The sequence below is a fragment of the Neovison vison genome, chromosome 5, assembly GCF_020171115.1.
Source record: "Neovison vison isolate M4711 chromosome 5, ASM_NN_V1, whole genome shotgun sequence".
NCBI lineage: Eukaryota > Metazoa > Chordata > Mammalia > Carnivora > Mustelidae > Neogale > Neogale vison.
The window spans coordinates 4,548,584-4,564,733 of record NC_058095.1 but is presented as its reverse complement, the minus strand read 5'-3'; the positions used below and the strand labels follow the sequence as shown (position 1 = coordinate 4,564,733).

At 58.0% G+C, this 16,150-nt stretch overlaps 1 protein-coding gene across 2 annotated transcripts in view; it reads left to right on the top strand.

Annotated features, from left to right (window-relative positions):
- The window catches only part of MGAT5B (alpha-1,6-mannosylglycoprotein 6-beta-N-acetylglucosaminyltransferase B), a 65,891-nt gene extending 51,456 nt beyond the window's left edge, over positions 1-14,435 (top strand). For both annotated transcript variants that reach the window (XM_044247349.1, XM_044247348.1), the window contains 6 exons: positions 4,392-4,547; positions 5,535-5,681; positions 5,828-5,944; positions 10,955-11,029; positions 12,243-12,499; positions 12,948-14,435. In XM_044247349.1, the coding sequence (XP_044103284.1) occupies positions 4,392-4,547; positions 5,535-5,681; positions 5,828-5,944; positions 10,955-11,029; positions 12,243-12,499; positions 12,948-13,146 (951 nt within the window). In that variant the 3' untranslated portion in view covers positions 13,147-14,435. The remainder of the gene's footprint in view (positions 1-4,391; positions 4,548-5,534; positions 5,682-5,827; positions 5,945-10,954; positions 11,030-12,242; positions 12,500-12,947) is intronic.
- Positions 14,436-16,150: the final 1,715 nt, after the last annotated feature.

Genomic DNA, 16,150 nt, shown 5'->3' with positions numbered 1-16,150 from the left:
GTTCAATTCTTCATTTCAGCCACTGGGTTTCTCACTTCCAACTCTTCGATTTGGTTTCAACCCTTATCTTCTGTTTCCTTGACTACATTCAGCAGATTTTTCTTGAAACCTGTATCTGGTAACTCCAGTTTCTAGGTCTTCTATGAGTCTGTTTTTATTGTCTATCTCTTCGGGTTTTGGTTTTTTTTAAGATTTATGTATTTATTTGAGAGAGAGGGAGAGACAGAGAGTATAAACTGGGTGAAGAGCAGAGGGAGAGGAAGAGAGAGAATCCACAAGCGTAGAGCCTGATGGAGGGGTTGATCTCCTGACCCAGGATCATGACCTGAGCAGAAACCAAGAGTTGGCTGCTCAGCCAACGGAGCGACCCAGGTGCCCCTTTGTCTCTTGGGTTTTAATCACATTGTCATGTATCTGATTTGTCTAAAAATCAAGGTGTTTAAATTTTTCTTTAAAAATCTATTTTTAGGGGTGCCTGGACGGCTCAGTGGGCTAAAGCCTCTGCCTTCAGTTCAGGTCATGATCCCGGGGTCCTGGGATCGAGCCCCACATCCACTTCTCTGCTCGGTGGGGAGCCTGCTACTTCTTCTCTTTTTGCCTGCCTTGCTGCCTGCTTGTGATCTCCGTCTGTCAAATTAAAAATAAAAAAATATTTTAAAAAATCTATTTTTAATAGGCTTCCCTGAGGTATAACTGACATACAGTGTACCACACGTGATTCAAATAGATGACTTAGAAGTTCTCACCTACACGTATACCTGGGAAACCGTCGCCCGGGTCAGGAGGGTGCGTCCACTGCTCCCAGGTTCCCTCTTCCCACCTCTCCCCTCCTCCCTGCCAGGCAGCCTGCGATCTGCTTTCTGTTAACACAGTCTCCGTTTTCTACTATTTTATATAAATGGACTCATATGGTACGTACTCCTTTTTTGGTCTGGATTTTCTCAGAGTATAATTATTTCCAGATTCACCCGTGTCGTCGCGCGGATCAGTTGCTGATTCCTTTCTGCGGCTGAATAGTTGTCCTGTTGCACGGACTTCCATCGTATCCCACTGTGCCTTTTTTAATCTGTTCTCCTATTAGTGGACGCTGGGGTTGTTTCCAGTGTTTGTCCGCTACAAATAAAGCTGTTATGAACATTCATGTACAAGCGTTTGTACAGACATATGCTTTCATTTCTCCCGGGTAAACACCTAGGCGTGGAATGGCTGGAGCATATGGTAGAACTAGGCTTAACATCCCAGGAAAAGTGGTTGCACCATTTTACGATTCTGCCAGCAATGCCTGAGAGTTCCAGTTTGTTACAGAGTCATCAATACTTGGTCCATCTCTCCAGTTTGAGCCGTCCTACAGACGTGCGGTGACATCTTCGGGTTTCAACTTGTAGTTCCCTCTGACTAATGATGGCGAAGGTATTTTTGTGTGCTTATTTGTCTCCCTTATATCTTTTTTGGGGTAAGGTGTCTTTTCTGAATGTTGGCCCATTTAAAAATGGGGGTTGTTTGTTTTCTTATTATTGAGTTGTTAGAGTTTTGTACATATTCTGAGTCTATCAGTCTTTTATCAAATATATGCTTGGCATATATATTCTGTCTGTGGCTTGTCTTTCTCTCTCTCTCTTTTTTTAAAGATTTTATTCATTTATTTGGCACAGAGAGAGAGAGATCAGGGAGCCTGAAGCGGGGCTCGATCCCAGGACTCTGGGATCATGACCTGAGCTGAAGGCAGCCACTTAACTGACTGAGCCACCCAAGGCGCCCCTTGTCTTTTTCTTAATAGCTTCGTTCAAAGAGCAAAGTTCTTCATTTTAATGAAGTCCACTGTCTTAAGGTCTTAAGGATTATGCTTCTGGTGTTGCATCTAAGAAATCTTTGTGTAACCCAAGCTCACTAAGGATTTTTCCCCTGTGCTTTCTTCTGTAATTTTTATGGTTTTACATTTCACATTTAAGTCTATGGTCCATTTTGAATTAACTTTTATGTATGATATGGTAGAGATTGAAGTTCTAATTCTTTTCGCTTTTTTGCACATGGGTACGCAATGTTCTGTGACCGTCGGTTGAAAAAACTACCCTTTCTCCACTGAAATGTCTTTGCACCTTTGTCAAAAATCAATTGACCGTGCGCGTGTGGGTCTATTTCTGGACTCTGTTCTTCTGCATTGATCTCTCTGCCCGTCTTGATGCCAGTCGCATACCGGCTTGATTCCTGTAGTTTTAAAGTAAGTCTTGAAATCAGGTAATATAAATCTGCCTGCTTTCTTCTTTTTCAAAGTTGTTTCTTCTAAGCCTGCTGGGGTTTGGGATTTCATTGTTTTTTTGTTGTATTTTGGAGTTCTGGAAAATGAATATAAGAAGGTATAAAACAGGGGCACTTGAGTGGCTCAGTGGGTTAAAGCCTCTGCCTTTGGCTCAGGCCATGATTTCAGGCTCCTGGGATTGAGCCCCGCATCCGGCTCTCTGTTCAGTGGGGAGCCTGCTACCTCCCCCTACCCTCTCTGCCTGCCTCTCTGCCTACTTGTGATCTCTCTGTCAAATAAATAAAATATTTTTTTTTTTTAAAAAGTGTAAAATAGTTTGGGGCCGATGCCTTCTTCCTCTGGCGAGGATTTCACTTTCACTCTTAGCCTGTGTTTGGGGCTACAGCAGTCTTGGATCACAGAGTCAGTGATAGGGATTAAGACTATTTAAAACCGATTTAAAAGCCTATTAAAAAGCCCCTGGGGCGACTGGATGGCTCTGTCGAGCCTCTGTCTCTTAGTTTCGGCTCAAGTCCTGTTCTCAGGGTCCTGGGATCTAGCTTCGTGTCAGGCTCTGCACTCAGTGCGGAGTCTGCTTGAGTCTCTCTCCCTCTGCCCCTCCTGCTGGTGCTGTCGCTCACTTTCCAAAATAAATAGATAAAAAAAAAGACACACACACCCCCCTACACACACAGATTCGGTCTCTGTCTGGGCTCCTCTAGGTCTGGCTCACCCTTTCTCTTCCAGCGTGGGTTTCCTCAGAGTTCCAACCCACAGCGTGTGGCTTCCATCAGGGCCCCCGCTCGGCAGACCCTGAACCCCAGCTCTCCAAGGCGACCAGAAGCTCAGTGTCCTTGATGCTGACCCAGGAATCAGCAGGTGCCTCCCAGGGGGAAGCGCTGATCCCGGCACCGGCCTCCATGATCTCCTTCCCTTCTTCTCCCAGATCTCGGCCTTGTAATTCTTCCAGCTTTGTTAGATGTTCACTACCTTCACAGAAATTTTTCTGTTTCCCCATCTCTCCTGGTGGTTCTCAGAGGCAGGACCCATCTGCAGTACCCTACACCCTTACCCACAGAGGAAGGCCTCCTTGTGAAAAACATATACAGTTGGAATTTCAGAATGTGAATTGGTCCTCACTTTCATGTCCATTGATAACGTTCTTCAAAAGCTGCGATTTATAGAATGAACCTGGGCCGAAGCTCCTTGTTATCCAACCACATGGCTAGCCAGCAGAAGGGGGAGAACCTGGCTGCTTTTTTCCTGACCTGTTGGTCTGCTCCGGACTAGGCCTGAGAAAACCGCTCCCCGCCCCAGCCTCCTCTGTGATCTTGAAGTTCCTTTCTTGTCCATGTATCCCTTCTTCTCTCCTGTGAGTCTCAAAAGGCCCCAAAAAGTAGAACCCAGTGGCAGACCCCATGCTTACCCCTAATGAGGACCTACACTGCCCACAGCTCCTGGCTCAGGGCTCTGGCCATGGTGTCAGACGGGTGCCCCAGGCGGAGCTGTCTCTTTGTCTATGCTCTGCCTCCCATTGTCCCCGAGTCTGGATGTGGGACTCGAGTCTGGAGGGGCTGAGCGTTTTCTACTTTGGAGGGTTTTCGCTCACGGGTGTCCTTAAAGACAAGGGCTCCGTCTTGTCCCAGCTGTGCTCCCAGCCGTGAGCTCAGTGCCAGCACCTGGCAAGTGGTTAATAAAAATGTGCTACATGGATGGGGGGAGGGGGAGAGAAGGGGTGGTGGACGGAGGGGATGAATGGACAGGTGGGGGGATGGGCGGACGCATGGACGGAGGGACGGAGGCATGGATGAGATGATCTCGGCCCCACAGCTCCTCGGGTGGCCTTGGAGATCACCAGCGCTTCAGGGGGTCGAACAGCTGCGTTTGGAGGCATTTGCATATGGGTCCCCCTAGGGTTTCTTTGCAAAGAAGACAGTTCCATAGCTAAAAATTGTCTAGTCCGACCTCTGCAACTCGCAGATGAAGAAAATGAGGACCAGAGAGGGGAGGGGCCTTGCCTGGGGTCACGGAGCTGGCTGAAGGCCGACCTAAGGACGGCCCCACGTTTTCCGACTTCCAGACGGGGGTGTTTCCGCGGGCAGCTCTGCCTCCCACGTTTGGGGCGAGGCTCCCACTGCTCCCCGTCCTCTTGCAGGGGAAGGAGAAGTTCCTGGGCATCCTGAACAAATACATGGAGATCCACGGCACCGTGTACTATGAGAGCCAGCGGCCCCCCGAGGTCCCGGCCTTCGTGAAGAACCACGGCCTCTTGCCACAGCCCGAGTTCCAGCAGCTGCTGCGCAAGGCCAAAGTGAGCCCCGCGCCCTCACTGTCCTCCCCCCAGCCTGGCCCCAGACGCCGAGGAGGTCGCCCTACGTGCCCCACCCCCCGCCATGCCTGCCACTGAGGCTCGTGGCCCCTTCCACGGGCAAACCTGCCCCAGCACGTTCCCCTACCCTGAGCCTCACCCCCAGCCCTCCTGCGGCTGGAGCAGAGCTGGGGTTGCTCACCCAGGAGGGACCTGGGCAGGGCCAACAGAGCCAAGGCTCAGCGGGAGGGAAGAGGAAGCGGGCCGCCCGGCGGACTCCTGGGCCGGGCCCAGCTTTCGGAACCGCTGAAGGGCTGGCAGGGCCGGCTGAGGGCGTGTCCCGCCTGGAGTTCCACCGGGCTGCTAGTTCTGCTTCTGGAAGTCCTCTGCTGTGTTTCTGGAGCTGCAGCTCCGGGCACGGTGGGGCTTGACTCTGCTGCGGGGCCCCGAGGGGTCAGCTGAGGCTGGAGAGGCCTGCGGCCAGCGTTCAGGTCCGCTCCTGATCCAGCCCTAGCCCTTTCCTCTGGCTTCCTGGGTGTGTGCGTATGTGTGTTGGGGCAGGGGGAGAGGCTTTCTGCAGTGAGCGATCTGAACAACCTGACGCAGCAGCCCGGCATTCAGAGTCGTTTCCTGACTGCTTTCCAGGCGCCAGCCCTGCGAGCACTTCTGGCACGAGTTTGGTGCTGAATAACCGTTTTTAGGATGAGTAAAGTCCTCTGAGTTCAGCGGTAGGTGTGGGTCTGAAGCCTTCAGAGCTTGAGACCCTCACTCTTCTCCCTTCCCCTCCAGAATCACAGTCGGCTGGAGCAGGCAGAGGCCCCTGATATTACTTAATCAGACCTTCTCATTTCACAAAGTGGGAAACTGAGGCCCGAGAGGGGAGGGGCCCGCCATGGCACCCTGCCCTGGCCGCCTCCCGTGAATGTCCCAGGCCTGGCTTCCTGGGGCTCTGGCGCCTTCCCCGACCGTCGCGCCATTTTCCTTCCTCAGCTTTTCATAGGCTTTGGCTTCCCTTACGAGGGCCCCGCGCCCCTGGAGGCCATCGCCAACGGCTGTGTCTTCCTCCAGTCCCGCTTCAGCCCACCCCACAGCTCCCTCAACCACGAGTTCTTCCGAGGCAAACCCACCTCCAGAGAGGTGAGTGGGGAGGGTCTGAGTCCATGCAAGGGGGAGATAGGCAGGGGGGAAGGGATGGGGGGACAAGGTGGGTGGGGGCGCCTGCCCTGAGCGCGGGCCGGCCTGGCAGGCGCAGGGAGAAGCTGCTGCTCTCTCCGCCTGGCTAGGTGTTCTCCCAGCACCCGTATGCAGAGAACTTCATTGGCAAGCCCCACGTGTGGACTGTCGACTACAATAACTCCGAGGAGTTCGAAGCAGCCATCAAGGCCATCATGAGAACGCAGGTGAGGCTCAGATCCAGTTAGGACTACTATAAGCCGCTGCTGGGGAGCTTAGCTATAATTAGAAAAAGAGGCCTCTCTCGGTGAATTCAGATTCTCAGGCCTGGGTTGGCATACTTGACAGGGGGGCCCTTACCTTACCAGCTTGCGTTTGGGGGTGGGGGGAGGGAGAGGCAGGGAAATACCTTTGTGCCGTGAGCGACCTGCACAACCTTACATGGCAGCCCTGGATCCAGAATCATTTATTAAGCACCTTTGGAGGCTAAGCGCCGTGGGCACTCCTAGCACAAGTTAGATGCTGAGTAAATGTATCCAGAATTAGTGCATGGAGGTTCTTGGGACTCTGCTGCTGGTATGGGTCTGTGGCCTTTTGGCTGCGTATCTCAAACCATGTATGTGCGTACAGGTCATCCGGCGATTTTGTTAAATAAAATGAAGGTTCAGAATTCAGCAGGTCTGGGGTGAGGCTGAAATCCTGCATTTCTCTGTAGCTCTGGGATGGTGCCAGGCCTAGGACCACCCTTTGAGTAGCAAGGGGAAGAACTTCCTGGGTTTCCTTAAGCAGGTGTGTGAGCGTCGGCAGGTGCAGGTGTGTGGGTGGGGAGAGGGTGAGGAGGGGCTGGTGCAGTTCGTCTCCTCGGCAGGCCCTTCTGTGGCTTCTGACGGCCCCTCGTGCTCTTCTGGCTCCTTCATTTGGGAAAGGGGACAGACCATGCAGACGGCGCTCTGCTTGCCACGATCCCTCTGGACCTGCCTCTTGCTGTAGCTCAGACATGAGGCTGAACAAAGATAACCAGCCCTGCGGGTGCCCCCTTCCTTGCCCAAGCCCATGTTCAGGGAGTGTGTCCTCCCGGGGAGGAGGGGTATGCACCGCTCAGGGTGAACTTCTGGGTCTGGGGCAGACCTGGAGAGCCTTGGTCTCGGCTGGGCTGCCACAAGTGAGTGACCTGATAGGCTCCTTCTGCAAGGGAGAGCCACGCCCTGGGAGGCCACAGCTGGCCAGCGTGTCTGCTGCCCCAGGGGAGCTGGGGGCACTGACAGGCTCACAGGCAGAGACTAGCAGGGATAGACACCCTGGAGGGGGACTTACGGGCTTCGCTTTGAGCCCAGAGCCCCTGCCTGGTTGTCCTGACCCTGAGGCAGGCTTGCTTTTTTTTTTTTTTTTTTTTAAAAGCCCCCTGCATTCTCTATCACTCACTACCACTCAGAACCCCCAGCCTGGGCCCCCACCCCTGCAGATGTCCCCAGAAAATCCCGACCTACCTCACCTTCCTCCTCTGACTACACCCTCACCCTTCTGTCCTGTCTGGGGCTGAGTGTTTTTCTAGCTAAGTGCCCAGAAGAACATTGCTGTGTCAGAGCTTCCGCCCATCTTTAGCTGTGACGGACAGGGACATGGCCAGGTTGGCCTGCGGAGTGGCTGAGCCCCTGGACCACCCCCCCCCGAGCGGTGGGGGGCACCCTCCACTCCTTCAGCATCAGCTTGAGCAAATCTCTACTGTGAGTTCCTCCAGGTCACCCACTGTCTTAGACTGGGTTTCTGCCGGCGGTGACCCCGAGGCACAAGCCATTTATTTGGGAAGTGATCCCAGCAAGGAGGGTCCTGGAATGACAAAGTGAGATGCTGTGTTACGGAGTAGGTCACCCTGGCCGGTGGCACCTGGCGCTCAGGCTGGCGGGGACAGATGGGGCCGGTCACATCCCAGATTGTCCTACCTGAGGATCAAGTAAACCCAGGCATTTATCCTCAGCTCCATCCATCACTGGCAGAGGGCTGCACCTGGGGACCCTTGCTGAGCTGAACAAGGGGCTCTCCGGGTGGCCTCGGTCCAGGAGAAAGAAGTCACCATCCCCAGCTTGGGGACTCTTGCTGAGCCCCAAGCACACAGCACTGAATGTCCCAGGTGGACGCTGCATCGGAAGGCCCCCAGCAAGGCAGATGGCTATCGGGAGGGACCCCCCACCCCCACCCCACATGCTGCTCTGGCTCCTTCTGCCCCCCACTGAAGAGCAAACATCCGAAGCTTCTGTCCCAGGGGACAAGGATGGGGTGGAGGGTTGGGGGGAGGATGGGAGACTAGCAAGGCTTCTGCCCACCCCCAGGGCTCAGGTCTGGCCCAACAGATCTCAGCAAGATCTGTCCCTGAGCTAAAGGAGCAAGATACCTGGTCCCATGGGGAGCATGTTCCAGCCTCAGAACACAACGGGGCTGCGGAGGGGCTGCAAGGGAGAGTGCGTGTGCCTTCGCTCATTCTTTCTGGTCTGACGCACGAGAAGTTACTGACAGTGGCTGCCCTGGGGACAGGCCTGGGTGTCTGGGTGGGAGGAAACTTACTTTTCATTGGTTTTCCTTCTGATTTTTTTTCTCCATGAACATCTGTTTAATTTTGTTCATTAGTTACTCTAAAAATGACAATAACGAAAGGGTCAAGGAACCAAGGTTTTGCAAGTCTGCCAGGCTGAGTCTTGTAGATGGGCCCCCAACCTGACCGCCCGCTGCCTTCAGCCCCTTCAGGGGTCCCACGCTTCGTCCTGGGCAGTTTACCCCGTTACCCAAGAGTCACCTAGGAGGTCATTAAAATGCGGGTCCGGGCCCGTCTTCTGATTTTTAAAGATTTTTTTCCGAAAGAGAGAGCACGAGAGGGGGAGGGGGAGAAGCATTTTCCCCGCTGAGCAAGGAGCCCCATGCGGGACTCGATTCCAGGACCCCGGGATTATAACCTGAGCCGAAGGCAGATGCTTAACCAACTGAGCCACACGAGCACTGCCCCTTCCTGTCTTCTGATTTTAAAGGACGGGTGTGGCCTTGGCATCTGCATTTTCAACAAGCAGCCTGGGCTGCTCTCATAATCCTATTTTAGAGAACTGATTGAGGGCCCCCGTCAGGGGTCACGGCTTGTTCTGCAAGTCCTGGGGCCTTTCAGTGGGGAGAGGGAGGAGAAGGACGAGGCACAGAGAGGAGCTGGGAGAGACCCGCTGTCGTCGCCCCGTTTCCCCCCCGACCCTCAGGGGTAGGTGGCTTTGCCGCTGAACGCCTCTGCTGGGGAGAGACCAGCCCCCGCCCCCCCCCCCGCCCCGACTCATGACAGCGTGGGGCCGTCACCTGCCAGCCCGGCAAGACTGATTACTGTGCACACCTGTAACTGGGCCTAATGAGGCTAATTTCCAGGCAGGCTGGCTCCTCCGGAGGGGACTCATGGCAGGTGGGATGCGGCTGGCTGATGGGCTTCAAAGCCCGGAGGGGGGCATGGGTGCAGGGGGGAGGGAGTCACTGGGGTGGGGAGGGTGCCGTGGAGCAGGCAGAGTGACATTTGGAGGGACACTCTCTCCTCTGAGGGGTTATCTATAACCAGGCCTGGAAGTCGTGTACCCCAGAGGTGTTCAAGGGTCAAGGGCACCAAGGTTGGGAGCCAGCGCTGCACAGTGCAGGGCTGGAAAGGCCACCCACTGGCTGGGCTGTGCAGTGGTGGCCGGATGCAGGACCCGGGGTTCTCTGGGAAGGGGGACTCGGCCTCGGGTTAAGAATGGCCGCTCACAGTGGGAACTGGGGACAAAGCCACAGGGCTAGGCTCTCATCCTGAATGTTCTGGTGGCCTGAACCCATTTCAAGGGGAGCCTCTCCCCAGCCTGAGGGTCAGGGATGCCCCTAGGCCGAGGGCCTAGGATGGGCCTCCAGCCCTTCAAAGTGGGGTCTGCAAGAAGCAGGACCCGCCCGGCATACCTGGCGGGGCCTCTGATGCTGCCGGGCTCTGCAGAGGGGGAGGGCGGCCACGCCCACTTGCGCACGAGTGTTAGTCACACTCCCTGGGCTGCTGGTAGGAAAAGGGCACGAATCGGAATCGGGCTGGACCAGGTGGGGGGCCACCCCCACGCATACCACGTGCACACAGATACATACACACAGCACATACGTACACACAGACGTAGATACATGGTATAAAGGCACATGCATGCACAACACGTATGCACATGTAAACACGTGCACACATGTATACACACACATACACATGCCCGTGCTCTGGGGAGAAGGGAGGGCAAAGGCCCAGTCTGAGTCTGGGGTGGGTCACCCCTGCGTCCCTGTCCAGCTGCGGGTTTCCTCCCCGGCGGCTGTGTGCCGGGCCGGGTAAATGGGGAGGGGTTGGTCTGGTAAGAAGAGTGCAGAGGAGGTGGGGTAGCCGCTCACAGGAGGTGGACGCCCCCTTTCACACGTCTCCCTGTTCCCCTTGCCCCTTGGCCCCAGCTCCTCCAGCCACCGGCTCCTCGAGGCGACCTGTGGCTCCCAGCCACCCCAGCGCCGGCGGCCGTGTAACCGTCTGTGGCCTCCGCTGGGGGCACATGTCTCGGGTCCTGCCAGGTGCCTGTCCTGGGCAGGAAGACTTACGGATTCATCTCATTCCATCCGCGGGGAGATGCCCATGGGTTCCTTCTCGTGAAGAGTCTACGTTCTGGGCAGCTCATGGGCAGAGCTGGAGATGCTGCTCCCTGAGCACCTACTGCATACCAGACTCTATGCCTGGCAGGGGGCTCAATGGTAGATGAGCCAAAGTCCAGTTCTCAAGGGACCTGTAACCTGGGAGACACGAGGGTTAAATCAGAAATGGTGACACAGGTGCTGGAGGAGTTCTCGGGCCACGAAGGAAAGTGATCCAGTAACGGGGGTGGGCTGGGGCTCAGGGATGGCTTCCTGGAGGAGGTGTCACCTAAGTGGGGGGCGGGGGGAATCCATCTGGTTGGCTGTGGGAAGAGCAGGCATCATAGCCCGGGAGGGGATGGGAGCTGAGCTTTAGGGGAAGCAGAGGGTGGCTAGGCAGGGGGCAGGAGGGAATGGGATGACCCCCAGGGCCACTAGCGGGTGTACCAGGGGTCCAAGTGGAGCGGCTGGGTAGGGGTGACGGACTCCCTAGGCACACCAGATTTCCGCCTCCAATGCTGAGCATGGCCGGCCCTCAACAGCCAGGTCGAGGGGGGCCCAGGGCGCCTCCCGCCCCATGTGTCTGCCCGTCTCTCCTACAGGTAGACCCCTACCTGCCCTACGAGTACACCTGTGAGGGGATGCTGCAGCGAATCCATGCCTACATACAGCACCAAGTAGGTGGGCCCTCTGCTCCTGCTCCAGGAACGAGGGGGGATACCCCCAACCCCATCAGACCAGAGGAGGGGCCCCTGCCAACTCCATTGTCCGAGGAAGCTCTCTCCCCCAGGGCTCTGTGCCCCATAAACTCACGCTCCCCTCCACCTGTTTCCATTCCCCTGGAGACGCCTGGCGGTGGGGCTGGAGGGGGAGGCCGTCCTGCTCTGCTTCTGTTGGAGACCAGGCCTGGGGGGCGGGGAGGGCGCAAGGTCACTAATCTAGGACCCAGCCCCATACCACAACACAGAAGCGACAAGACTTATTTTGATAAAGAAGTTGCTTAGAAGTTTGGTACGGGATTGAGTGACCAGTAGGTACGGGAAGCCCCTGTTCCTTCCACCTCCAGGGATGAGCAGTGAGACTGGGGTGGGGTGAGGGCTCCGCTGGGAACCCAGGGGAAGGGGCCGCCGGAGAAGCCCCACCTGCCCCTCCCTGCCAGGGGATCTCAGGCTCTTCCAGGCCTGGGGCTTCTGGGGCTGATGGCTGGGCTACGGGACTCAGTGTGGCTTGTTTCCTAACTACTTGATATTCAGCCTGTGGCCTGTGGCCTGTGTCTGTACCTTGTCCCCAACCTCAAGGGCTGGAGAGCGGTTCTAGACCATTGCTTTACAGACAGGAAAACTGAAGCCCCCGGCAGGGAGGTCTGGGTGGGATCAGAGCCAGAACCCAGGATCTCAGCCCCCCGCCAGCCGCAGAGATGCCATCGTGAAGCCCACGGATACACTTGCCGGGCCCCGCAGGTGCTTCCTGGAGCTGACCCCTGCAAGGAGAGCCCCTCCAGTCGGCCCCGGCGCCCCTCTGCAGCTAGGGCATGGCGGCCTCAGTGTAGAAACTCTGCGCCTAACTTAGCGGGATCCGCAGCAAGGCCGTGCAGGGCAGGTGGCTCTTGGGCTGGCCTGAGTTCAAATCCTGCCTCTGCCCTCCGGCAGTGAGGCCCTGCGCAGGTGGCTTCTCTGAGCCTCCGCTTCCCCCCGGCCCCCCGCCCCGTAAGGTAGCTGGAGACACACTAGTGCACTCCCGGGGGGCTGCTTTGAGGAACAGACGGCATCACGCGTGGCAGGCCGCCCGGCTTTCGGTCGGCTCTTAGCGCATCATGCCTGCTCTCCTGCCCCCGTCAGCCAGTGGTGTCCGGGCCCCCTTTCCCTGCTGACGTGGCTTTCCTCCTGCCAGGACTTCTGTGCGGCCTCAGGGCCTGCCCCAGCAGCAGCCCCAGCCCCACCCAGCCCCTTCGTTCTGGCCCCCAACGCCACCCATCTGGAGTGGGCCCAGAATGCCAGCTCGGCCCCCGGGGCCTGGCCCCCAACACACTCCCTCCGGGCCTGGCTGGCCGCTGCTGGGAGGGCGTGCACGGACGCGTGCCTGGACCACGGGCTGATTTGCGAGCCGTCCTTCTTCCCCTTCCTCAACAGCCAGGACGCCTTCCAGAAGTAAGTGAGACCCCCCTGCCCCCCGCCCGCCTACCTGGGCCGGCCCAGCCTCACCCACCCGCAGCATCTCACCCTGCTGCTGCCCTGCCTACAGCCCTGCCGGCGGTGGGGGCTTCATGCTCCCCCATGAGTCAGGAAGAACCCAGAAGGGACCCTCTGGTCAGGAGTCCGTGTCACGGACTCAGCCCTTGCTGGTCCCTCCCTGAGCCTCTGCCTAGCCTGTCCCAGCATCTTCTAGGCCCAGGGTTCCTCCCAGCGGGTCATCCTGCAGCCCAGCCCAGCCCCCCTCCCGGCCTCCTCCCTCACAGCTGGGAGAAGGAGCTGTGGTCCAGAGTTCGCCCTGGTGCCTCCTAGAAGCTTCTTCTCTGCTTGGGGATGGGATGGGCCAGGGAGGGCAGGGGGCGGCCCCAGGCTGTGGCCGTGACCGCTGCCCATGGCGCCCATCCAGGCTGCAGGTGCCCTGTGACAGCACCGAGTCGGAGATGAACCACCTGTACCCGGCCTTCGCCCAGCCCGGCCGCGAGTGCTTCCTGCAGAAGGAGCCCCTGCTCTTCAGCTGTGCAGGCTCCAGCACCAAGTACCACCGGCTGTGTCCCTGCCGAGACTTCCGCAAGGGCCAGGTGGCCTTGTGCCGGGACTGTCTGTGAGGCCGCCCGGCCGCCTGGCTCCCGGCCGCAGGAGGAAGCACCAGCAGATTCTGAGCTCCAGCGACGGGCCCTCCCCGCGACACCCCGGCGCTGGGCTTCGTTCCTTGGCCGAGAAGCGGGCAGAGCAGACTCGTGCATGGGGCTAGGGGCGGGCTGCGTGCCCACCCCAGGCAGGCTCCTTGACGTTGTCCCGGGACTCATGGCAGCGTCGTGGCCAGGCAGCTGTGGAATTGGTCAGAGAGCCCTGGGGCAGGAGCAGGTGGTTGGAGGCCCCTTGCTTTGTGCAAGGCCAATTCTGGACCAGACTGAGGGCCCTGGGGATGGGGACTCAGAATGTCTGTAGAGGGAGCAGGGGCAAGGTGCCCGATGGCTCACCGAAGGGTCCAGGGGGTGGGGAGTGATGCGTGGGGGTCAGTCTTGTCCCTCTGTGGTTGTTCAGGTATGGACAAAAGGGACAGGGACGGGAGGACCCTCTCAGCCCACCCCTCCTGCCTTCGCAGTCTCCCCCTCCCTTCTATACTTGGGGGGCACAGTGGGAGTGGGGGGCCACCTAGCCCCTGGGTTGAACTCTTTTCCTCCCCTGCTTGGTCCAGCTCTCTCCACTTGGGCTTCTGCCAAAACTCATCTTGGCATGACTGCGATTCCAGGATTTGTCCCCGGAACCTCCGTTCCCGCCCCAGCAGGCTCTGGACGCTGTCCCCATCCCCCCAGGCATCCCGTGTAGGCAAAGGCTTGGGATGGAGCTTCAGCCCCATGACCTGCCCAGCCCAGCTCCTGGCGTCCCAGACCCACTAGCCCCCAGGTAGCCCCCACCCCCTCGATGCTGCTCGTCCCCACCTCCAGCTTCCTCCAGCCTCAAACCGTCATCTCTGTGTGGCATGCCTGCCCCGGCCCCAGGATGCCCCCCTCCCCTGCTCCCCATGCCCAGAGCCCAGCCTGATTCAGCGGGTCAGGCCTTCAGAGACACTGCCACCCCATCCCGTCTTATAATCCCACCCGCCCTCCCCAGGCAACCCCCTCCCCCAGGCCTGCCCCTCCACCCTGCCAGGAGACAGCGCAGGCCCTGAGAGCTGGGCGAGGGGAGCCGGCCGTCGCAGGGCTGAGGCGGGGACCCTCCCACCCAAGACCCCTCTCTGGGCCTGGGTGGCCCCTTCGGCCGCAGAAACTCAGTGGTCACCAAGGACCTGACCTGTTGGGGGAAAGCAATAGAGACACTCTTTTCTCTCTCTCTTTTTTTAAAGATTTATTTCTTGAAATAATAAATATTTTATTGGGATGTGAGGTGCAGAGGACATGTGTGCTGTTTTCCATCTTTTCCTGGGCTGCCGCGGGTTGGGGGGGCGGCTATCTTGGGGACCCCGGTCCCTGCTGCATATTGTCCCTTGGCATGCACGGGATGCCTGGGTCAGGCTGCCCAAGGGCTGTGCCTGCGAGCCACCGCCCACCCCTGGCGCCATGGTTCCAGGGACCCTGCTGGACGAGCTGGGCTGTCCCCCGTTCTGTTCCCCTCGGGCTGGCCTCTGTGAGGTCAGAGAGCACAAATGCATTTTGATAAGAGCCTGAGCTAGGTCAGGATGAATCCTCGCCAACGCTTACCGGGCGCTGACTGTCCTTTGGACACCGGGCTGAGAGCTGGACACACAATGTGTCATTTTATGTGTTCGGCCGTTCTATCAGGTAGGCACTGTTATATCTCCTCTACAGTGGAGAAAACGGAGGCACAGAGAGTTTAAGCAACTTGCCTGAGATCACACAGCATATAAGCAGTGAGGTGGGGTAGGGGGGTCGTTTCGGAGTTGCCGTGAGGATCAAATGACCCGACGGGGTGACAGCCCAGCCTGGGGTCCCACCTGCAGCCTCGCTCCCAGACAGTGCTCTGGGACCCTCTGTGAGCCGGCACTTCCTTCAGTCTGGGCTCCTGCGCGCGATGCCCCTGCAGCCCGGGGTCTGGAGCACGTGGCTCCACTTCGTGTTGCATCTATTTTTAATTGATTTTTCATCTGCAGCTCCCTGACGGCATCCGACGCTGAGCATCTTGTCGCAGGCTTACTTGCCATCTGCAAGTCCCCTGTGAGGGGTCTCTGCCGGTCTTCCCCGCAGCTCTTAATCAGCTGCTGGTTTCTTATTGTTGGGTTTTCAGTGTTCTTTGCATAGGGGCCTACTTCTGAATCCTGGCGGGCTTTGAACTCAGCTGGGGTGGGGGCTGGTAGGGGGAGAAGCAGAAGCAGACCCCAGATGCCTGGGGGAGGCTGTGGGTTCTCTGTCCTGACCTCCTGAACCGGTGCCAGTCCCCGCTTCCTCAGCGTGCTGCCCCCCACCCACCGCTGAACAGCCGAGGAGAGAACAGGCCCAGGCTGGCCTCTCGCCACCTTGCAAGGTGACATCATCCTCCCTCCATCCCTCCGGGCTTACAGGGGACATAACAGGTCCCATGAAGCCCCTCACCAGCCTGCGGCTGGGGTTAGCCTCTGGACACCTGGGGAGCATCAGGCACCCCCACATCCAGGCTGCCCCAGCCCCGTGAAACCGACAGCTCAGAGCAGGGCCGGGCTGCTGAGGTTTTAAAAAGCTCTCCTCCAGGTGTTTCTACTGAGCATCCCATATGAGCCACTGGGCTGACATCCAGACGGGGTAGCTCTTCTCTGCTCCCCAACCTCCCGGCTCAGCTCTCAGAGGGTCTGATCAGGGTGAGGACCTGCTAGCATTTGAAACCCTGCCCCTCTCTCCACCTCTATGTCCTAGGACCCACCAGCCGGGAATGAGAAGGGAGGAGGCCGGGTCTAGCCTGGGACAAAGCAGGCACAGAGGCCTCGGCGGACTCCAAGACAGTCCCCAGTTCAAGGGGAGGGGACAGCGCTGGGAGGCTGTTGACCATCACCCTTCCCCGGAACTGGGGAGGCTGGAGGGTGGCAGAGGAGGCAGGTGTTAGGAGTGAGTCGGACAGTTAGGGAGTCAGGGCCAGGGTCCCAACTAGGAAATGCGGAGTCAGGACAGCTAGGATGGA